This window comes from Cheilinus undulatus, linkage group 12 (genome assembly GCF_018320785.1).
Source record: "Cheilinus undulatus linkage group 12, ASM1832078v1, whole genome shotgun sequence".
Classification (NCBI taxonomy): Eukaryota; Metazoa; Chordata; class Actinopteri; order Labriformes; family Labridae; genus Cheilinus; species Cheilinus undulatus.
The window spans coordinates 20894349-20917748 of record NC_054876.1 but is presented as its reverse complement, the minus strand read 5'-3'; the positions used below and the strand labels follow the sequence as shown (position 1 = coordinate 20917748).

General features: G+C 38.3%; 2 protein-coding genes across 2 annotated transcripts; both read right to left on the bottom strand.

The window, feature by feature from the left end:
* Positions 1-2739: 2739 nt before the first annotated feature.
* fam76b (family with sequence similarity 76 member B) lies at positions 2740-8519 on the bottom strand. The gene is made up of 10 exons (XM_041802191.1): positions 8009-8519; positions 7083-7147; positions 6918-6972; positions 6649-6804; positions 6378-6565; positions 6170-6220; positions 6002-6079; positions 5789-5924; positions 5606-5707; positions 2740-3873 (listed from the first exon to the last, which is right to left on the bottom strand). The coding sequence occupies exons 1-10, from the start codon at positions 8093-8095 to the stop codon at positions 3784-3786; spliced, it is 1008 nt and encodes a 335-aa protein (XP_041658125.1). The 5' UTR covers positions 8096-8519; the 3' UTR covers positions 2740-3783.
* A 4326-nt stretch (positions 8520-12845) lies between these two features.
* mtmr2 (myotubularin related protein 2) lies at positions 12846-20576 on the bottom strand. The gene is made up of 16 exons (XM_041802217.1): positions 20366-20576; positions 19428-19530; positions 19265-19288; positions 19088-19154; positions 18864-18958; positions 18675-18779; positions 18332-18436; positions 18168-18251; positions 17935-18084; positions 17660-17848; positions 17022-17207; positions 16703-16909; positions 16515-16607; positions 14642-14755; positions 14349-14525; positions 12846-14235 (listed from the first exon to the last, which is right to left on the bottom strand). The coding sequence occupies exons 1-16, from the start codon at positions 20443-20445 to the stop codon at positions 14071-14073; spliced, it is 1944 nt and encodes a 647-aa protein (XP_041658151.1). The 5' UTR covers positions 20446-20576; the 3' UTR covers positions 12846-14070.
* Positions 20577-23400: the final 2824 nt, after the last annotated feature.

The window sequence follows — 23400 nt, the reverse complement described above, 5'->3', positions numbered from 1 at the left end:
CTCGGAAAGTGAATCTCTCAACAAGTCGGTAGGATGCGGGCAGCAGCGGGAGTGGGAAGTATTTACTATTGTACCAAAGAAAGGCGACCCGTAAGGTCGGATAAAGGAGGGGAGAACTTTCGGAGGCACTGACAGACTGGGGGCCCATGGAGGTCAGCAAAATCACGGTCTGTCTGAAGTTAAGGTGCGATAACAACAATTTTAACCTGAGAAATAACCACTTCTATCAAAGCAATGAAAAATGAATTGTATTTGTATATGCTAGTACAATATAGCCTTTTCAAAATGTAAACCCCTTTCCTTTAAACAGAATTAACTTTTGGGCCATTCCTTGCTATTGGCGACTTTTCTGTCCCCAGGATTTAACTCTTAATTTTTTACTCAAAGTAAATGAATTGTATTTTTAAAAATATTTTTTAAAAGACTGAAGTCTCCAGTATAATAATTACTCACAATAATGTATGGAAATGTATTTTTCAATTATTTAGGATGCCTTTTTTTCACACATACGCTCATTTTTATGATGTCCCCAGAGCATTTTTTTTCAGTTTCAGTGTGACACCATTGTGATATTAAAATAAATAAACAGATGAAGGACTTAATTATTGCATTAGATCACGTTATTATCTCTCTAATCATACATAAAAGTAATAGTAAAAAATTGTATTATTATTATTATTATTTTTATAATTAAATGTGTGTCCCCAAGAACCAAGCTCCACCCTGTTAGGTTGTGGTTATTAGCCTACTGTACAAAACCCCTACATTTCCCATTAAATCCACTTTCAGGTAGTGACATGACTTCTTGGAGGGAATTTAGAGAAGAAAAGAAAGGTGAGAAGCAACTTTCTGTCTTTGTTTTTTCAGAAGTTTGATGCTGTTAATCTGCCTGTGCTATTCTTAAACTTCCACCCTGTTATGCTCAATTATGATGGAAGAAAATTATTTTTTTTGTTAGATTCAATATTTGAATTAAAATATTGTTTATCTGTGCAAAGTTATCTAGCATAATTCTGCTCTCTGACATAGCAATTGCTAATTTGGTGTAAACCTGAATCTAACAGGATGGAAAATCCAACAGAAAATGCCACAAAAGACATAAAATTGCTGATATCTATATATTCAAATACCATTTAAACTGTTCATTTAATTAACCAATATTCAACAAAACTAGCACAACATAGTTATAATCAGTTATAACACTTTTACTTGGCTTTACATCCATCCTGTATACCATAGTCGTGATCAAGTAGCAGTCTCTTGTTTATAACCAAATAATAAGCCTAACACAGTTGTTGTCCATTATTATTAAATTATGTTTAAACAACTTGCATGGTTTTGAGGTTAAATTGTGCATAATTGTCAGAACATGGCTCCAGCAATGACTGCAGCAGAAATGCAGCGCCTACAAGCACACACACAACCATGTGCACACACACACACCGCAAAAACACACAGAAGCACACAGAACATACAGTATAAGCAACCACATAACTACACACAAACACATTTTGAAGTAAAACTTTTTTAGATGATGTTTAAAATTGAATGAATTCAGATTAATCAGTCAGTTCCTCATGAACACGTTGTTCAGTAATGTTCAAACATTCCTTAATATCTTTTTTAAATGACATTCTTTACCACTTTAATGTTTTATGCTTTTTATGCTTTTTAATGTGGAAAAACATGAGAATATGAATCTCCAAGCATATTGTTTCATTATGAGTATATATTTTTATGAACTGCAAATTCAGGATGTAATGTGGAGTCTCTGGTCCAGTCCCATTTCTAACTTTTATCACTTGATTTCATGTGTTCCCTTTGAAGTGAAATCTCCTGCTATGAAATGGGACGACCCTTTAAGTACCTGATGTCACGGACACAATAGACATTTCTATGATTATATTAAACAAAAGGACCATAACATTGAAAAATTAAATTATGATATGAGTTGTCATAGTTTTCAGATCTTGCTGATGATTCTCAAGGCACTGATAGATTTTACCAGCCAGCCAGTTTCAAAGTTTAGATGGAAAGCTTCAACCTCCCCTTTTTGCTTTTTACTAACTCAGTAATTGATGCAATTTAAATGTAGTGAAGTACCAAATTTCCTCTAGAGTATATTGAAGTAAAAGTAACATTATTGATTTTAAAACTACTCAAAAGTACAAATACATATAAAGTTTCTCAATTATAGTAAATTGAGTAAATATAGTTATATTCCTTTCCAAACATATTTCTCAGCTAAGCTCAATAATATGAAATTGAATCATCACCTAAGTTTATTCAGATTAGTTTGACTTTCCCCTGACCTTTTTTTAAAATGTTACTTTCCTCCCTTAGTAATGCAAACAATTTAATGTTGTGCAGCTCATTTGTACTCATTTGAATGGGTACATTGACTGTTGGAAAGCTGGTAAAATAACATGCTGACATCTTGTTTCAGTAAAAGGCTGATCCTGTCTACTGTGCTGATCCATTGTCAGCAGCCCTCAGCATGCATCCCTAAATTGGATTTTAGCAGTTTTATTTTTACATGAGGACAGTCTTTGGATAAATCATTGGATTCACAAAGAGGATACATTGTGTATGTGAGGTATAGTTGTTGATACTCAAAAAGCTTTTGTATTCCAACGGTGCGTGTTTTACCATCTTTCTGTAGGATTTATCAAAGCAAAGACTCCAAATATGTTCATCCCAAAAGTTAGATGGCAAATGTTAAATAAAAACACCAAATAGTAACAGTTTAGCCAGTTTTAATAGTTTTAAAACAGTTGGTTTGGAAAAAAGTACAAAAGTGATCCTGGACGCCACAGTATGAAACCAGCCCAATAATGTAAGGTGAACAGTGTGTTCCTTTAAAAAGCATCTTCTACAGACATGTTAATTTCAACTGGCCTTACCATACACATACTGTACTCACTAAAACAGATACAAGCAATAGTTTAAATACAACGGCTGACCCCAGAAATACATTTACATGTGATTCTTAGAAAACTAATTAAAAGGGAGGGAAAAAAAGAAGTCTGACCACAATGCCAACCGGTGGCTGGCAGTAAAATCATGCAGTATTACAATCGTTCCACTAAAGAGAAACAGCAAAGCACTACAGCTGTCACACAGTGAGAGAGAGGGCAGCCGAGAGGTGTCACTCTATCAGACAGCCTGTCAAAGTGTTCATTGGTTGGTTTTTGAATTGTTACTGAGAGTTCTCTCCTGTTGAGCAGCCGCTCAGTGGTCACCCTTCCCACGTTTGCATACATAATAAAGTTGCACAGGGTCTCCATTTAGGAGAGCTCATCCTCCACAATCAATTTAGAAAAATAGAACTAATCCCTATTGAAGAAAACCCCAAAATGTGGGATATTCTCTTAGTATGTTGTGAGGAAATAAAAAAAGCTAAGAAATACAGTTGAATAAATAAATTGCATGACATCCATAAAAATTAAGTGGATACACTGAGTCGACAGAATGATATCCACATATGCACACCATGCTTTTTGTTTTGGCCCGGCAGTGTTAAAATTTGAGGGCGCCATCCTCCATCCACAGTCACATCCTGTGATCTAGTGGAAAAGTCGCTGTAAAATATCTAAAATAGGTTGACATTTAGAGAAAGGTTTCTTTAGTTCAACGTTTGTGTACCATGTACAACATGGTGTCTGGTTAGACCAAATTCAGAAGTAATCAATGATGTTGATGGCAATGAAGAAACACAGGAGGGAGACTTTCACAGTGTTACATGAAGCCGCTCTGTGTTGTTACCCACTGGCCAGCCTTTTGTTAGGGCAGCAGCAGAGAACTTCCTGTCCGGTCAAACTTTTTTCCTTTAGAGAGAGCCGCCACTTGCTTCATCAACTCCCTGTTCTTCGACTGTGGAGACAAAAGACAAACTGTAAGAAAAACCTTTCATGCCTTATTGTATCAAAGCATTTGTTTAATAATGCACAAAAAAATGCTATTTTACTTGCACGCTTCATAGCTTTTCAAAAGGCATTAGCTGACTTTTAAATCAACATTTACTATTTTTTATTAAAAGCTTACAAACAAAACGTTTTAGTCCAGCATGGACATTTTGGTGCTCTTTAAACTCTACATAATATTGCACAAAAACTGGGAGAAAGCCAAGGAACCACAGTTACAGAATACAAAGTTAACAGTTTGATAGGAAATGGCACAAGTGACGCACAAATTATATCCACAACAGCAGATTGCAAACTTGTGCAACATGTGACTCATCCATGTTTCACACTGGCATTCATGCATGATCGCTCATAATTTGATGACTTCCAATGCAACTTGATGCAATCCAACATAACAGGAGTGCTGCTGAAAGTAAGTCAACTATACCACTTTATCTAATATTTTCTCCCTTCGTGTTATTAGACGAGAGAAAATATTAAGAACCCCTTTCACTTTAATGCTCCTCAGACCACAAACACCTACTACAACTTCAGAAATAAATACAGAGTCAATATTATCATCTTTCTGACCATGTCAGAAGAAAATGAAAATGTAGAAGCTTCAAAAGTAGAATACATGAAAGAACAGTGTTACTGGATTACACTAGATTGTAAATGTGGTCATCTTATGCCTTACTGACGAATGCTTGGTGGTATATGCAGATCTGCTGACTGGTTAACACTTGACAACACTTAAGTTTGAATAAAATTAATGTAACTTTTTATTTGTATTAAATAACACTGTACCAGATCAGATGGAAAATTAATATATTTTCTTATTTAACATAATCTCCCATGGACACTTTTGAATTCAAAGTTTGATGTTTAAATTATCAATAACAATGATGCAAAACAACACTGGTGATATATATGTATAAATGGAAATTTTAATTGAATTTCTTGTTTTATGATTATTTATACTCGGAGTTTAAGAGGAGAGAAAAGGGATACTGGTATTTGAACATGATGTAAATGCACATCAGGAATGGACAGGACTAAAACTACAGACAGCCCTTAGTAACAACTAAAGTACATCACCTCATTTAGCACCAGAATTTCACTTTTTCAAACCCACACCAACTCTTTAGAAGCAAAACATTTCAGCTACAAAGTTCATATTAATCGAATACCAAAGAGCGCATTTAATGTTTTTTGAACACCACTTGCTACTGCGATTGTTTAAGGCTGAGGAAATGAAGAAAAAGATTTAAAAAACATAAAGTTAGCATTGTAGAACAGTCTTCCAATAAGTATTTCATATGGAGACCTCCAGCAGTGTTCAAACCACGGCTTTTTTTCCATGACTCTATTAGGTGTTAAGACTCCAATCATGGTATTTTCTCAAGTTTGACCATAAAAACAAACAGAGTAACAGAGTTACCCATTTCACTTCCTCTGCCTGTAAAAAAACTCTTATTTGACTTTGCACCAAGGTCCACCAGATGCCAGCATAAAATTGATTGGATGTACCAGACAAACATTGGTAGCTGATAAGTGTTTGCAATGTTTGACAATTCTAAACTTGGCTGATATCGGCTGACACTGATGTTGAATCAGTGCATCTGTATTCGACCAATCGAGCACATGCTCACTTCTACAGGTAAACAAGCCCCTTTGTTGTATGCTCATAGGTAAACTCATACCTGCTGCTGCTCCATAGCCTCTTTGTGGGATTTCTCCATTTGGTTCATCTTGACTCTCATGTTGGACTCCTGGTACTGAAAGTCAGCTTTCAGCTCCGTGAGCTACAGTAAGATAGAGATAAATACATTAAAGGGGTACAAGTCATCAAAAGTAACCCATCATTGTTAGGGCTAACAGCCTACTTTTCGGTCCTTCTCCAGGATGGTCTGATCCCTCTGCTGTAAGAGTCTCTTCAGAGACATCACTTCCTCTTTCAGCTGGCTGATGAGAATGAAGTTGTCTGTTCCTCCAGAGTCCATGGACTGGGTGATGGAACTACTGCAACAGAAAAGAAAGAGCATGAGGTCAGCTGGTGTGAGAAACCAGTTGTTACAAAGAATTAAAACTTTTCATACCTGTCCCCATTGGATGGCTTCATCTCCAGTTTTGGTTTCTTCTTTGGAGTCTCCTTCTGGATTGAAGACGATTTATGGCTACAAACAGAGAAGGGTTCAGGGTTAAAAACTTAAAATAACTTATTGTTTTATGATGCATAATAGTGTATAACTAAGAGGAAAGCTTACCTCTGTTTCCACAGTCCTTGCTCCTGTTCAGGACTCAAGCTCCCACTCAGCCTACAAAAGATAAATTCCAGTATAATCGTGTTCAGTACATCTTCTGTTATTTACTTCATGTAAACAGTGATATTACCGCATAAAACAGACAAATATTTAAACAGTTCTGGCAGAGTGGTTTGGTGATTGAACAACGAAAAGAAAACAGAAGACATACTTGTGGTGGGAACTGCTGTGTCTGTGTTGATGGTGGTGATGATGATGATGGTGAGGTCTGGAGTGATGATCTTTCTCATTCAAGGAAGAGGAGTTGGAGGATCCAAAGCCCTTCCTCTGCTCCTTGGTCTTCTGCAGAACACGGCGATAGGACAGAGTACAGAGCCAGCACAGCAGTTTCCCATCCACCTATGAAAGGAAGAAGACAGTATCTTTTCAAAGGCTTGCTGCGACATATTGGCTATCAGTTAAAATTTGTGTATGTGTTATACCTTTCTTCTTCCTTCCTCCTTGCGATCAAAGGCGCACTGCTGTTTGCACTGCTCACAGGTCTGTGGAGGTCCATATTTCTTCTCCGAGTTGGTACAACGCTGACACTTTGTCCCGATAAAAGCTGCGATGATGTTACAGTACTGACAGGGTTTGGGCTGTAAAAACACAAAGGGAGAGTTTGGATCTGTATTTGCACAGAACAAGAGATTAAAGGAATTAAGTGCAACATAAAGTGTACTGAAGAAAATAAAAGGAAAATGTTACTCACTGTTCCAAACTGTTTGACATTCTGGGCACATTTCTTGCAGATTGTATTGGTTTTACTGTAATGGAAAAACGAAATCTGACCTCAAACAAAGGATATAAACAGCAAAGAAATTTGCAACATGGACAGTATCAATTTGAGACATATCACTAGGTCTTTGTATTTTACCTTTCCTGCTGAAACTCAGACCTGCAGTATGTGCACTTCACTATTGGATGTGCAATGCGACACTCCTGGAAAAAAGAAAAAAAGTGTTTCAGTAATTTGTTGGCGAACAGGTTAACACAAAATTGTGAAATGAGCACAATGAAACACCACATCCCCATATGTTTCTGTGTACATCTGCACAGTCTGGTGTTGTGCAATATTTCTTTGCTACAACATCTATGGAAATGCCAACACCTGACTATTTGGGTGTATACAAGACATCAAGTCAAGAACAAAATGTTTCTGCTTTTGTTCCTCATCCTGGTGGTAGGGACAGACACTGCAGGAAAAACAAACACTTTCAATGAGTGCCTGTAGTTAGCTTTTTTTTTAATATTTCCAAAGAAAATGTCTTAATTTAGATGTAAAACCATGTGATGAGATACCCTGGTATCCAAATCAAATATGTGGGAATGCATTTGTTGATTACACTGATCATATTGAAAAATATACACGAGTCCCCAGTGACAGAGATTTAAAGAAAAATGTCAATGGAAGACATGAGTGAAGCTCCAAGTTTGCCCTTGTAAAATCAATTCTCTTTTATACACAACGATTACACATTTAAAGCTCCTGACGAGCAACAAGTTGAGAGGCATAAAAAGCCAAATTTCAATAGTCAAATAATTTTTTTAGAACTAAGAAAAACAAACTGGTGGGACCGCGTGAATATAATCTAAACACAGTAACAGTTACAGTATTTGCGTGTCCAGGTTGGAGAGATAAGAGCTGTTACATAATCTGAGCCTGGCTAACTTGCTCTTCGTCGTTACACCATCACTTTCAGTCGGCAATAACATTGGCACGCGTCCATACTGTGTAATCTCGGGGGATGTTTGTATGTTGTTTGCGGCCATCCTGAATCTCACACATCCACACTAACGTACCTTACACAGCTGCTGGCCCTGCGACAGCTCCTCGAAGGGATACCGCTGGTTACACTTTGTACAGGCGTACAGAGCCGACGTTGCCATTCTCACCAAACAACTGACACCGAGCTAGCAGAGGTTAGCGGAGTCCAGCTGCGAAGTGAACAGATTAACGGCGCTATATTTTCTTTCTAGCCGCCTGTTTATTTAAAACAAAGTACACACACTGTGCTGGCATCCAGCGTTAGCCACTGTTAGCTAGCAAGGCTAGGTAGGGCAACACAGAAATAGCTTAGCTGGAGGGAGCAGGCGAAGAACAATAAACTCCAAATATCTCTAATGTCTTACTGCTCGGACGTAATTAAAACACACAAACTGGAGCTCGAGCGTTAGTTTTACCACCACATAAGCAACCCGTTGATAAACGCCTGGCTATTTATATTAAGTTTCCAGTGTTCTCGCCAAGAAAGGTATTTTCCTGTTTTCCTTCTCTCTTTTTGTATCGACGCCGTCGTCATGTAACCGGAAGTAGCAGACGGCTCCAGAAGAAGAAAGGAAACCTATCGCGACACAACATCCGTCCGCGGGATTCACAGTTTGAAATTAGCAGAGCCAATCCCACGGCAGGATATTGTCAACACGGAGTCACATCATTTTATCAAACCAGAAAGTCATTCAGTCTTTTACTGATTTTTGTCTCCAAAGAAAGGACTAAATTCAGCGACAGGTTAGCTTCATAAACACTGAACACAAATGTGATTTTAGCACACACGATTGTGGATCTTTTAAATGTTTAAAGACAACTGATAGTGGACAGCATAGACATAATTTACGTAGACTCCTCGTTGGCTGTGTTTGCTCACTGCCGCGATACGTCAACGTGTCCGCCATATTGCAAGAGGCAAGTCTGCTTCACATAATTAAGGGAACTTGGGTTTTTCCAAATTAAAAGCACTTGTGATCACATAAAACGGATTTTGATAAATCAATTTTGTACTCAATGGTCTATATTCATGTATGTAATAACAATAGCATCCACTACAACCAAAAAATGAATGAGATCTATAAAAACACCAACTGACAGCAAGCAGTGAATTTATAGAGTTATATTGACAGATTAAAAATGCTTGTTTTACTGTGTCCTATTTAGTGCCAAGTTAATGTGTTACTTTTAAAAAAATCTATAAACCGACTGCAATATTTGTAAGCCCATGTTTATTTGTGTCTGCATGTGAATCAGCGAGTGATATGTGAGTTCTGCTGACGGCACAGAGAGCAAAATATAGTCAATTTAGCTGATCTGGCTAATTCTACGGTCGTATAATATATTGTATGTCTGTTAATTTAAGCCAAATAAAGGTGAAAAACATATTTAAAGCAAATACAGTATCTAAGGGCCAGTACAGCTCACAATATAGCTATAATTTTAAATCACAGAATAACTAATTTTACAATGTCATTTTTTTTGCTAAAATATGATAAAGTAGATTCTGCTTCTGTGTTTTACTCATAAAGTCTCGTTCATTTGTTGTCTAAGTGTTTTTATTATTGGTATGCAACTTACATGTATATAGATTACTGAGATAGATAACAGTAGATCACAAAATATTTATTAAAATAAATTTAATGTGGTAGTTTGTGCTTTTAATACGACAACTCACATACTCCTCGTCTTCTTGTATTGTCTTATGTAGAGGGCTTGCCTCATGAAATATGGCGGCAACGTCAAAGTACAGCCAGTCAATGAGGCGTCTACGTGTACTATGTCTATGGTGGATAGTAGCTCAGTACTGCATGCTCATTAGCCTATTGTTCTCATCCACTGAATTAAAAAAGCCCACTTAGGGGAAGGAGCAAAGTTGTTGGTTGGAAGCCACCATCTAGTCAACTACAAATACTATATCTACTAAGGGGATTGGGGCCAGAGGTGAAGGAAAAAATAATGATTTGCACTTCCTGATTAAAGTCGAAATGATGAGAAAAAAATCCTCTCAGATACCCTGATTTTAAGATTGCAATGGCAAAGTAATTTGATTCCAAGTGATCTGACTGGGCTTCATTATCCAAGTTGCAATGTGTACACATAATCTGCTATATTACAAAGTATCTGATTACAAATAATCTGACTGGCTGCCATACATGATGAAAGTGATTGTCTAATCTGATACATTGCCAAGTGTCTGATTGCAAGTAATCTGATTTTGCTAAAGTCATTTAATCACAAATAATCTGCAAGGCAAAAGTAACCTGTTAATAACTATTTTGAAACAATGAAACTTAGTTTGACTGCTACAGAAAACTGTTATAAAGGATAATCTGATAATCTGATGTCTTGCAAAAACTCTCCTTGGTTAAAGTAATCTGAGTACTGTGGAAAAAAATACTGGAAAACTTAGCTTTTGAGAATTCTCCCAGAAATATCGCATTTAATTTTTTTTCCCAAAGCAATCCTTTCATAAACATTTTAAAAATTTTCCCTGCAGTCGTCAGTGATTTTTAATACATGCATTTTTTCCAGAATTTTTGTTTATTTTTATTTTTTAGAATATTCTTATAAACTTGGCAGTTGAACACTTCATAATTTTTTTGGGAACTTTCATCAGAAATATGAATATAAAGCAATACTTCAAGCAAAAATAAAGCTGATGGACAACACAAGACATTTTTTACCCTCCTTTTTATTTGTCCAGTGTTACTAAGTTAATCACTACCATGAAAAATGTGAAAAATTAGACTCTGTACCACATGATGTAAACAGAGTTAAAGAAATGAAACTTATCTTAAATTCAAGCAGGAAGACAGATTAATTTCCATTTATCCTGTCATTCATAAGTAATGACTTTCTCACGTCTCTCTTTCCCTGCTCTGGTAATTGGCTGGTATGGGATTCTACTCACTTAAGCTCTAGTCTTTCAACCACAACTTCTGTTATACGGAAAAAAAATGTTGACACGAGAGGAAGATTCAGAAACTTCACAGACACAGACTGGGGATCTCTCAGAATTCACTTGCAGCTGCAGTCATTGACAGATGCACAGGCCAAAGACAAAGAAAGCACACTTTGACAATCATTTATACACTTGACGCCCGATTCAGGGAGGCACCTCATGTGACCACTTCATTCCAATAAAAGTACATTCCTTGACCACTACTTCTGGTAGCCTGCCAACTCTAAGCCAAACTTAACTATGTTACATCATTCCAATAGAAAACATGATATTTTCTAACTAACAACCTCTCTCGATCTAATCATCCTGCAGCTGTCATGTTTTAAAATCTGTTCTCTCTCCTACACAGTCAATCTGTTGTTTCAGTGAACGCTGCAGCCCTCCTCCTCCCCAGCCACATCCATTACATCTCATTGTTGTCCGGGTCAAGGTCCTTGGAATCTGATCCTCAGAAATCTTACTTACCTTATCCTACTCCTTTCATCACTAGCTCCAGTATCTAGACTTCATTGGGGGGTATTCTATCCTGCTGTCAGCCTCGCTACCCCTTCAAGTTCATAAAAACATGACGATGGAAGTCTGTTTGCCAAAGACATTTCATAATTTCAAACATTTTCAAACTTGTAAAATAAATCATTGTTGAACTCATATTAAGTCTCTTCTGATTGAAACGTGTTTGAACCTTTATTTATGTAACTAGTTAAAATGCAGTCATGTCCTGATAGTATTTGATCACTGTCAGGAATTTGGGGGGTGAACAGCAATAATTTACCGTTTATTTCAGTACAGAGGAACCACTGAGGCCCATGTCTCGTTCCTGCAGCAATACAAGTAAAAACATGAACAAATAAAAGGGGTTACATACATGTTCATAATCACACTGATGTTTGCAAACCCATGTTTCAGTGTTTCCACATTTTAAACAGTTGTAATTCTCTTTAGTAGTTTAGACCTTAGTTCTTTAACACATGATACGAGAGAGCAGCTTTGCCCTCTTTTGAACATTGTTCTACATAATAAGTGCAGCAACTCTAAAAGCAGTCTTCCCCCATTCAGTAGCCTACTCAACCTTGGTGTTTTTAAATTGACCTAGTTATGAGATCTGAGTGTATGACTCTATATGTTTGAAAACAGGACAGAAGTCAGGTAAGGAAGAAGTATACCAATGAGTCTCTGTAAGTTTACAGAAAACTGTGCTGCTTCCTACTTTGACCAAATGAGAGCCCTGAGACTCAATGGTGAATACTAAATCTGTAACCAGTGTGAGCATCATTAATGCTGCCTGTACTGTGGTTAATAGAGCCATACATACAGAGCTGCATTATAGGCAGGGTGTAGTTGTACTGAAAGCCCTCTAATGGCTGATGTGCAAAGAACGCTGACTCGACAGGATCAGAAGTATACAGTATACAAGGATGCAGGCCGATATACACAAGGTAGATAAATTAATCTTAATTAAATTATTTTAAGATTAACTCTATGACTGTTAAGTAATCACCAGATTAACTCTGACTGTTAACTGGTCACCAGATTAACTCTATGACTGTTGAGTCATAGAGTCAGATTAACCCTGACTCATTACCAGATTAACTCTATGACTGTTGAGTGGCCACCAGATTAACTGTATGACTGTTGGGTGATCGCCAGTTTAACTCTGACTCATCACCAGATTAAGTCTGACTGTTGACTATTCACCAGATTAACTCTATGACTGTGAGTGGTCACCAGATTAACTGACTGTTGAGTGATATAAATTCTTTGTCTTAGAAGTCCTGATTATAAAAAATGAAGGCAGAAAATTTTACAGATTAAAAAATTCACTTTGATCCCTAGTGGAAAAAAACAGAAAAATATGTTTCAGGTTCAAGATATTTAATTACACTGAACTCTGATCAGTATTAAGGATTTAAAAGTCAGTTTTTAAGTGCGATAGTCAAAGAGTGTGCTATTTAAACAAACAAACAAAAAACCTGTTGTGAACACAGCACTTTAATGTCAAAAACCATACCAACTCCTTCTAGGTTGAGCTGCATGTTTATTTCAGATTTTCATGTGCAAACATGAAAAGCTTACTTATTCTTTATTCATTCATTTTCAGTAACAAGCTTAAATAGAAACTGTGAACACTTATCTCTTAATAAGTTGTTCAGAAGAAGGAACAGATTTTCAATCATTTGTTAAACTAGAAAAAAAAACACTCATTACATATTAGTCAGACATTCTGCTGCATAAAAACAATATCAGCTGACAGCTTTAAAAAGCATCATTAATAAATGTCTTCAAGCATTTAGTGTATGGAACAAAATGAACTATTGCATATTTTGTGTTGCTTATTAATGTAGCATGGGAATGCAACAGATCAATTTCAGACATGAGACTGAGTGTTTGTGAACCATAAATACAAGCTTTCAACTTAAGGATAATAAATTATAGTAACTTGTTAGAAAAATTAAACTTAAAAAACTTTACTCTATCGATGAGAGGAATGCTATGCATTACACATTATGTGTTCATAAAAATATCTGGTCATAACAATCTAAAAGCACAGGTATTTTAATGCACTCTAGGACTAGTTTTAACATAAGAAAATGCTAACATTACAGCCCTTTAGCTACATAATAGAATATCAAACAACTCGGGAGCCGTTAAGGCAGTTTTAGTGCTAGTGTAAGTTATTATATAAGCAATGAAACTTTCACAATTGCTTCAGCAGTATTGCTTTCAAATGCAAATCAAACAAAACAGCTGTAATGTGAAGGAATGAAGCAAGTGTTCCTATGAAGTGTATAAGGCATTTATATAATTTACCCGCATTTTAGCGTAATTCAAAACACTGATTGTAGGTAGCCCGATATGCTAAACAGTACTCACTATTCTGGTTATGTGTCCTCTGAACTGTGGGGTAAGAGAACAATATGGCTGTAGTAAGCAGTCTGAGACCCAAATAACCTGTGAGAGATGCAAATATAGTAATCTGCTGAATCAGGCTTTAGATGGTAGTGTTTCAACAATGTGTCACCTTAAAAACACAAACAGGTCCTTTACAGCCACAGCTGTGACCTGTGACTACTATACAGCAACTCCTCACAGGTAGAAACCAGCTTCTGCGACCTGAATGAGGGTCAGCAGGTGTCAAACAAAGGTCTGCACTGGAGTGATGGAGCGTGTCGGGGAGCCCGCCCTCTCAGAGGAGGAGGAGGCCGAGCGATTGGTCACCTCTCGCTGTAACTCGTCCACTCTCTTCTGCAGCTCGGCACGCTTTGCCAGCAGCTCCTTGTAGCGTTGGTGAACCGGTTCCTGGGAATAGTAAAGCTCAACTTCAGCAACAATAATAGGGCATTATGGAGTACACATAAAAAGGAAACACGCTGATGTCAGGGGTTTAACACTGGACGGGATTTCTGACATACCTGAGGTCTCATGCGAGGGTTCCAGCGGATGTAGTAGCCAACCCAAAGCTCCAGGTGACGTAAGCTGACTACAGGGAACAGCACATGGTTGGAATAGTTCACATACAGAGGATTGGTGAAATCCTCCAGCTGGCTGTTTATGTAAGACCACAATGACACTGTCCTCTTTGGAATCTCCTGTAAAATTAAAGGTGTTGATGTCAAGCCATTACAGCAATCACAAACCTCCATAAAGAAAAATAAGTTTCCACTACTCACTCATGATAATATTTATTTTGCAACCACAATCATACCTCCTTCATCCTCTGTTGTTCACTGTTACACAAGAATGTCCCAAACAGGCAGCTGTACAGGTGGTCCAGGATGGTTACCAGGAAATATTCATTAAACTCAAATGCAGCAGGAAACTGAAATCAAAACAGTTTCTTTAGTGTCATTAAAACGTCTTAAGGATTATTTATCTTTTGTTTACTTTTGTTCATATATATCTCTTCATCCCCACACTTGTAACACCTTCATTCTTAACAACTGTCTAGATCACATTTGACGTCAACAAAGAAACCTGTTAACCTAGTTAGGCCCATAATATTGGCCCCCACAAGTCAACAATGAAGACCGTGGGGCAACAAAAAGACAGCACTTCGCCAGGGTTGCTAAGTGGGAACCCTCCGTTGTTAGTCTTTTGTTTGGCTCGTCCCACGACACCTTCAGAGGACTGAACAGTGATGTTCTGCTAATTCTCACTGGCCACCATGCTCGCATGAAGGCATCCTCCATCTTACCTACCCTTCCACATGGCCGTCACAGCCCAAACAGCACTGTCACTTTCTCGAGACCCAGGTTCTGTAAATGCAAGCTCCAAGCAGGTACAATGCTGATACTACCTACCCTTGCATGACTCATATGCAACTACAAAAAGACAACTATTCCTGACACCAGCATTACACATGAAGCTGAACAGAGAACTCAACAGAAAACAGAAGACAGAGTAAAGTGTAGAGTGGGAGCTTAGTAAGATGATGGGAAAAGCAGAGACAGAGATGTACCCTGACTGGGGCTAGCACTCAACCCTGCCTGACTGGGCTGATGCTCTACCTCCCCCTACTCCCTAGAAGAACAGAGTAAAGGAGGACAAGAGGAGCAGAGGATTTTTGTCAACCTGTATTTTTTAAATTATCCCTTCTTATCCAAATTCACTGACTAGTTCTAACTGCTTCATCTGAGATCTCCCTAACCCAACTCTTTAAGTAATGAAACTGCTGACCTTGCTATAAACTCCCTATACCCCACTTCTACAAAAAAAAAAACATCACTTTCCATCCTCATTGTTCAGTTTCTGCTCCTAAATCTGCATATCTGCATAGCTTTTTCTTTTCATTGGCTTTCTCCACAGAATCCTCTACATAACTCAAAGAGATTTCCCTGTCTTTATTTTTTCTTTTTGTTTCAAAAATGTCTCTTTTGTCACACTCAATGTACGTGTATTAATTACTGCAAACCTCATTGTTTGTCCTCTGGCAAAAGTCTTACAATACAACCTTTAACAGGCATCATCAGTTTTTTTTTGGCATCATCTTTAATGTCCATGTTCCATCTTTGGCGAAATGAAGTATCATTCAAAGGGAGCACACTATGAATCATTTTAATTCTCTCAGTCAGGATTTGCTCCAGCTTTGCAAGTTTTAAGGGTCATTTGAAAACGTGGATCAGGACAAACCAGGATTGCGACCATGTAATTATCTCTATGTATACATACTTACATACAACTATTTATTCATCATTTCACATACACAAATACACCTATGTATGTTATCCCTGTACAATAATACATGCATAAACATGTTGTTTTGGTGTCAAAAGCACAATATCAATCAAAATCAAGTTTTACAGCAGCACTACCTTTTCCTTAGTTCCCGAGAGGAAAAAAGACATGCAATTATCAGTTTTATCCAGATTGTCTAAATGATCTGCTCTGGTACAACATAATGCAGCAGTCCTGCTGTATTACCTCCGTTTTGCCTTTTACAGCCAAACAAAACAGCCAGGATTGTGTGCAATCTTTTAAAGATGGCATGAGCAGCTCACCATGCTGAGCAGCACGATGTAGCTCCACATTTTCCACAAAATGGCAAAAAATATTTTTTTCATACCCCTCTAATTTCTTACCTGGCGGGTTAACTGCCATACACAGTCAATGAACTGAATAAACACAGGCGATCTGTCTGCATCAGTGTGGTTCTTATCTCCATGACCAATGCGCTTTAAGAGATGAATAGAGAAAAATTAGTCATTTCAAACAAACCTTTAAATCATGTGGCATCTGAAATTGTCTATTTTCATATTAATGTGTTTACCAGTTGGAAGCGGTGGCCAAAGCTGAGCCACTCTTTCTCCAGCAGCACCTCAAACCCACGGATGGTTCTGTAGTAACCATCCAACATGAGCATGGCCAACGAGGTGAGCTGGGCTGTGCGGTCCCAACCATCGCTGCAGTGCACCACCACTGAGGTTTTCCCAGACTCCACCTTGTCTGCAATCCTCAGCGCTCCTGCCAGGATAAGCTAAAAAGCACACATTTAATCTCAACATTTGGTTAGGAAAATGGGATTTAGCTCCTCTAAATTAGTTTAGCTCTTCTCCATCTTTAGTTTAGAGTTAATTCATCATGTTCACCTTGATGTGCTCGAGCCAGTGAGTGGACTCAAGGTTAGAGAGCCAATGAGAGTCCTCGATGTTGGGGTAGACCACATCTTTCAGCTTACGGAGAGACTCTCTCATCACATGGATGTTGTGAATATCCAGAAACACCAGCTCAGCATTTTGATATGCATCCTCACTTTCATATCCGCCCCCTTTCATCTGAAGTACAAGAAGAAGCAGAAATTGTTAAAGCTGGGTTTTAACAGGCCTTAGCCCCCGCCAAACAGTTACTGAGAGTAACTTGGAATTAATTTCTTTAAAAACATTTATTAAGGATGCACAATATTATAGGCATGATGTCGCTATTAGTAGGTAATACTTGCAAGAAAATTAAAATTAAAAGAGGTATACATCTGAGTTCATTAGATTGATGCTAACGCATAACAGGTCATGCATTGCTAATTTTGGAGCTAATTTTAACTGAAGAAGCTATCTTTTTTACCTGATAATACTAACTTATACTAACTGAATATTCAAAAAACTTTCCCATCCCTTGTTTCACCTTATAAGATAAGCATTAAGTCTGAAGTTTAGCAAAATGAGTTTCAATAGGCAAAAAATCCAAGATTTTGCATCCTTAATAAGTGTTAGGATCTTAAACATTGATAAACCTTGTTGGCAGCAGCGTTGACACTGGGCCTGGCATCAAAAATGAAAAGTTTATGGGACTGAGCGTTAGCATCCATGATGGCCTGGAGATATTTCTCATCCTCTTTGCTGCGCTTTCCATTCACCCCAACCATCGGCTGGCTGCAGCGTGTCACTGTCGCCTGGCTCTCTGGATGAATCCATGACAACACCTGCACACAGAAAACAAAAGACGATCATGACTGACAGTCAAATCCACAAGAGCAACAGCAGTTTTTGCTGCAAATTGATCACTCACTGGGATCCTGCCCTTTGCCCTGAAAGCAGCCACTCTCTTCAGCTCCTCGTCTGGTATGTTGACCGGCACCGCCAGAGTGGATGGGTAGGTGTCACAGACATCGTAGTGATCATTTACTTTTGTTATCCTCCAGCTTTCATTAGGTATACCCTTAAAAAAACATAAAACAGCCAAGAGTGATGCACTTTCCTTAAAAAGAAGCTCAGTAGTGTGACCTTGTGAGTTTTAAGTACCAGTCTTTTGTATTCAGAGATGGCATCATACACTTTCCATCCATTTTCAGGGAAGACCTGCCCGTATTCAAAGGCAAAGATTTGCTGTGGAGGAAAGGGAGATGTTGGTCAGTCAAAAGAGGGTGCAGAGATACAGTGACACAGTGTGGCTGAGGATCACTCACCAGTCCATTGGAAACAGGAAATGCAAATTTCATCAGTACTTCGAAAATGGACTTCCTCAGTGTGTCATCCATTTGCTTGTGTGCAAATCGCAGATTACGCATATCCTGCACAAAGCAAGCAGAGGAGAGGGGTCAAGATCAAACTCTTGGTCAACATCTGGATGTATGAAGCTTTAAATAGCAGCTGAGACACCAGATATGGAGACAAAAGGACATAGACATTGCTTTTCAGCTCCCTCTATCCCTTCCTCTTGCTTTTGACAGTGTTTCTACATCACAGATAAAGGCTGCTTGTGCAAAGTGTCATCAAAAACAAGTGAAGTCATTTCTACATTTTACCCACCTTACAAACCAGCCCATAGGATAAGTCCCCCCGGGTTGAAGCACTTCCAATTTTTTCCACACGACTCACCACACCAAGTGGAAGGTCCAAGACAAATGCTGGCTCCTAGTAATCAAACAAGAAACAGTTAGAAAGATGATTCCTCCTTTTTTACAGCTCTTTAGAAGAAAAAAGTATCACCAAACATACCCTGTCCATGCATCTGAAAAAAAGTCTGTAGTTGGTAACGGTCACTGTTCCTCTCAGTGCGCCAATGAAAGGACAGAAGTAGGTGACATCTTGGGCTAAAAAAGGAAAGAAAACTTTATTTATCCAAGTAAAAAAAAATCACTGTCATAATTTGGAGAAGGCCATTTCTCAAAATCCAAGCAGTTTTGGTCGTAACAGTTATTGCAGCACCAAGAAAAATGTACCCATGTCTTGCACAGTTTCATTCGGTAGTAGCTGTGGTTCCTCTTTGTCTGATTCTCTGAACACCTTCTGCAAAAAATAGATACATACAATAGATCAAAAATGTGGAGCAGTTTCTTGAGGTGTAGCCACTTTCAAAGACACGTTTTGCATTACGTAATTGGTAAGATACTACATACCTTTGCAGAAGCTTTGGGCTTAACCTGAAAGGTGCAGAAAAGAAGAGTCTGAAGCAGCACAATTGAGAGGAATAAGGATGCTTTGCTTTAACTATCAAAAGACTTCCTAAACTTTCAGATATTTTAAAGCGTTATCATTTAATATGGCATGCAGGCAACTTACCCTCATCTCTGGTGAGAGCTCTGCAGAGGTGGCCACAGAATCCGAGGACATGGCGGAGGGTGGCTTGGTGGGGGCAGAGCGGTCAGAGCGGGAAGTGGAAGTACTGATGACAGAAAAGCAGGACAAAGGATGACAGGAAGTTAAAGGTATAGCAGGAATGTAAAGACAATTGTTTCTCATCTTATCCTAATCATACGGAAATCAAAATTTCATCGAATAATTGACAAATTACCCTTTTAGTTCAAGACATGCATATCAGATTTTATGATTTAAAAACCTTGAAGATCCCCTGAAGTAGCAATGCATTATGGGTACTGATTCAAGAAACTTTACCACTAAAGAGAGTGAGCAGGTGTGTCTGTTACGAGCTAAAAGAGCAATTACAACAGGTTTAAAACATGTTAACCAATCGTGAATCAAATTGTCATAAAAAATGACAAAAGGAGAGCAGTTGTGATGAGCAGCATAGTTTATGCCTTGTCATTAATATATTTTGTTGTCGTTGTCGTTATTTTTTCATCAAATACATGAAATCGTCAATAATCTTAAAGTGGATATTTTGTATTTGCACCATCATCAGACTGAAAGTGTATAATCTCTACATTACTCTTAATAACTGGACAACAGATGGATACTTGATTTGTTTATCAAACCTTATTTAATACATGTCGTTGGTTTAACTGCACAATGGGCGACAATGACAGCGGCCATTAAATGATGCCCTAATTTACTGCCAACGTCGGTGGTCGTTACATGGCAGTTAGTTCATCTCATGGCAGTATTTGTGGTTACCCTGTCATTTCTGAAGTGTTACAATAACTGCATTATAACAAAAACGTGTTCGTTTAAACACCTACCACATAAATGTAACACCCTCTGTTTGTTTAAAAACTTTTCGCTAGCTTGAAACGTGCTGTGTTGTGGTGGGTTTCGCCTACCTGGACAATGAATCAACACTTGGCTGTCGAGAAGAGGAGCGTTTCGAGCCCAAACTGTCGACGCTCCCGCTTTTCTCCATCTTCTCCTGTTCTACGTGATTCTAAGAACCCCGAGTGTGCGTTGGAGGTCCGTGTATCAACTGGGGAAAGTCTTTAAAAGCCCCGTCGAAGAACAGCAAATCCCTATTTACAAAAGGAAGCTGCCATCTTTTCCCAGCAGCCTCCCTATCCTGTCACAAGGAGATCATTGTTGGAGATGGCGCCCCCTTCGGGCTGATTCTGGTGTCAAAAGCTATCCTGGCTGCTTTTGTAGATCATGAGCCCTCGACTGTGTTCAGGACATTTTGTTTTTATAGCAGGTGGTTAACAAAGGTAAATTCAAGGTATGATTTGCATCGAAATTATAAGTTGTCGCACATATCCACGCATTACTTGGTAAATAGTTTGCAACAACATAAAAGAATCCCCCAAATATTCTGTCTCTGAATTTCTACATCCATTTACTACATCAGCATCTCCCAGCAGGCCTGCCCTAGAGATTGGCTGGGCCCCTGAAAAATAAAAATACGGACCCTCCCCAGTTGTGATTTATTGATTATATTAATACATGTGTGTTAGATCATCAGCACTGGTGCTAGCATCCTGGCTAACAATTGCCTCATTTTGGAGCTAAAAAGTATGTCAAGCTAATATTGGGTTCTGATATCAGAATTATCTCTTTTTGCTACTTTTTACACATTTCAACACATTGTCTATTCATCATTGCAACTTATTTTGCAACTTTTAACCAATTTTTGCAAATTTTCTAGCTTTTTGCCCAATTTGGCCATGACTTTTGTTGGTACTTTTAACCCATTTTTGCTGCTTTATGTTAATTTTTGCCACTGCTTTTTGCCACTTCTGATTTTTTTTGCCCATTTTCCATTTATCTCCCACTTTTGTCACTTATTGGCATTGTTGCCTTTGTTGCCCTGTTTAAACAGGAGTCAATTATCCCATTTTTGCCACTTTCATCTGATTTTTGCCCTTTATTGCCCATTTTTTGCCCTCTGGTGTAGACTAATTTTTGCAATCTTCTCTTCCCATTTTGTCTTTTTTTTGCCACTTATCACCAATTTTTGTAACCTTGCAAAGCAGATGGATATGCCTGTTTCCGTGTTTCTCACTGGAAAATCCATCCTGCAAAGCCCCTGTCCAAGCAGCAAACCACTGGTCCTGAAAAATAAAGCCAATGCGGAAGTGCAAAAAAATTGCAATACAGCGAGTGTCCACTTGAGGCTGGCTTCAGGAACACCGGAAATCCTGTCTGAACACCTGTGAAAAATCTGGTTTTTACACTAGAAATAAACTGGTTTACAGCCTGGTTCAAAAAACCAAACATGTCTCATTAGCTAATGTCTTCATGTGCTCTCACTGTATGGGGGGTGTTTTTTTGTTCGTACCACCATTGTTTAGATTATATTTAGGAAAAACCTCACTGCCAACTGACTGGCATGTCTCATTTGATTGACAGATAGCTCAACAGGCAGAAGGTATGTTTCTGTCAACCAGAATGATAGCTAGCTAGCTGACAGGAAGTTGAGCTTAGAGGGCGGGCCATTGGGTTGATCCAAAGTTTGGCTGAGACAGTGATTTCAATATGAAAGCCCCCGCAGATTGACTTCCAGAGCAGTTTGAGTCTACCTATTGTGAGCAGATGTCACACAGGGTTTGTCCAATTCTTTCTACAGTCCATGCTCCTGTCTGAACCGTTTGGGCCCGGTTAGAAGTGACAGGACCAATCAGTGTCGAGGGGCAGTACTTTCTGGCTTGGCAGAGTTGTGACGTAAACAAGCAGCAACAAGAGGCCGGTGCAATTATGGCAAAAGACATTAGTGTGGATGCTGCTAAAGCGTCAGTTTTATCAGAACTTGACAGTTTTTTTTTGTTAAAAGAACAAAGAACAGCAGTGAGTTGTTTTCTTTTCATAAACGACAAAAGCGGCGTACTGACATGTCTACTGTCGCCATGGTTCACGTTATGCAGTTCTCTATGGAGTTTAATCCTCAGTAGGGGTGCAGCTCAGTAGCGACTAAATCATCTTTTGTTGCTCCAACTGGTGCATAAAGATATGAAAATCACCCTTCAAGTATTTTTTAAAGGCTCTGCCCTTTCCCAAATGCTGTGTATGAGTGGTTTACCAGATGGATGTGTCACACATCCATCTGGTGTGCCAGGTTACAATTTATGCTACACATTGCTACTTTTTCCCCTCTTTCTCATTTTTTAACACATTTTTTGCTGCTTGAACGCAGAGTTAATTTTGTCAACTAAAACTATGACTAAAAATTTTCGTTGACACCCTTTTTTTCCATGACAAAAATTAACTAAAATAGATCTGTGATGACTACAACTGACAAAAACGAAGTGTAGTTTTTGTCGGACATTCAAAATCTGTGATATTTTTCCAGTGTGGGTGAATCTATCAGTAAGACAATGTAGCTGTAGCTACTCTGCCTAAAATGAAAAAAATAGCTGCCAAAATTAACACTGCTTGAATGATGCTTTTTGCCCATTTTTCCCACTCATCTCCCTTTATTTGCATCTTTTTCACCCATTTTTTGCTTGTTCTTGCTGGTCTTTTGTGCTTTTTTTGCAACTCTCAACAAATTTTTGCAATGTGTTTGGAAAAATCTTTCCCCATTTTTGCCACCTCAACAAATTTTTGCCACTGATAAGCACTTTTCGCCTATCTTCTAACTTCTTTTTTTCCACGTTTCTGCAACATTTTTTGCCACCCTCTGCCCATTTTGACAATTTTGACCATATTTTTGCTCTTTTTCTCAGCTGGAACCAATAGTTTATTTTTTTCCTCGCAAACCATGACATCATCAGTGGGCGTCATATTCAAGGTCTAGAAATAGGGGTTTGCTGAGGAGACAAAATGATTGGTTGCGATCTGGACATCAACAGAATTCCAGGTGAAGCTGAAGAGATTGCGAACCAAAAAATCAATACACAAGAAACCGCCATGGTATCATGGGGTAACATCCTCC

Bases quoted from the DNA above. Each gene is read 5' to 3' on its own strand.
- mtmr2 (XM_041802217.1), bottom strand. From the start codon at position 20,445: ATGGAGAAAAGCGGGAGCGTCGACAGTTTGGGCTCGAAACGCTCCTCT. The intron at 19,531-20,365 runs GTAGGCGAAACC...TTCTGTCATCAG, and splicing joins AGTGTTGATTCATTGTCCAG to TACTTCCACTTCCCGCTCTG. The intron at 17,849-17,934 runs GTGAGTGATCAA...TTCTGTGTGCAG, and splicing joins GGGCAAAGGGCAGGATCCCA to GTGTTGTCATGGATTCATCC.
- fam76b (XM_041802191.1), bottom strand. From the start codon at position 8,095: ATGGCAACGTCGGCTCTGTACGCCTGTACAAAGTGTAACCAGCGGTAT. The intron at 6,566-6,648 runs GTATAACACATA...TTCCTTTCATAG, and splicing joins AGGAGGAAGGAAGAAGAAAG to GTGGATGGGAAACTGCTGTG. The intron at 5,925-6,001 runs GTATGAAAAGTT...TTTCTGTTGCAG, and splicing joins AAGCCATCCAATGGGGACAG to TAGTTCCATCACCCAGTCCA.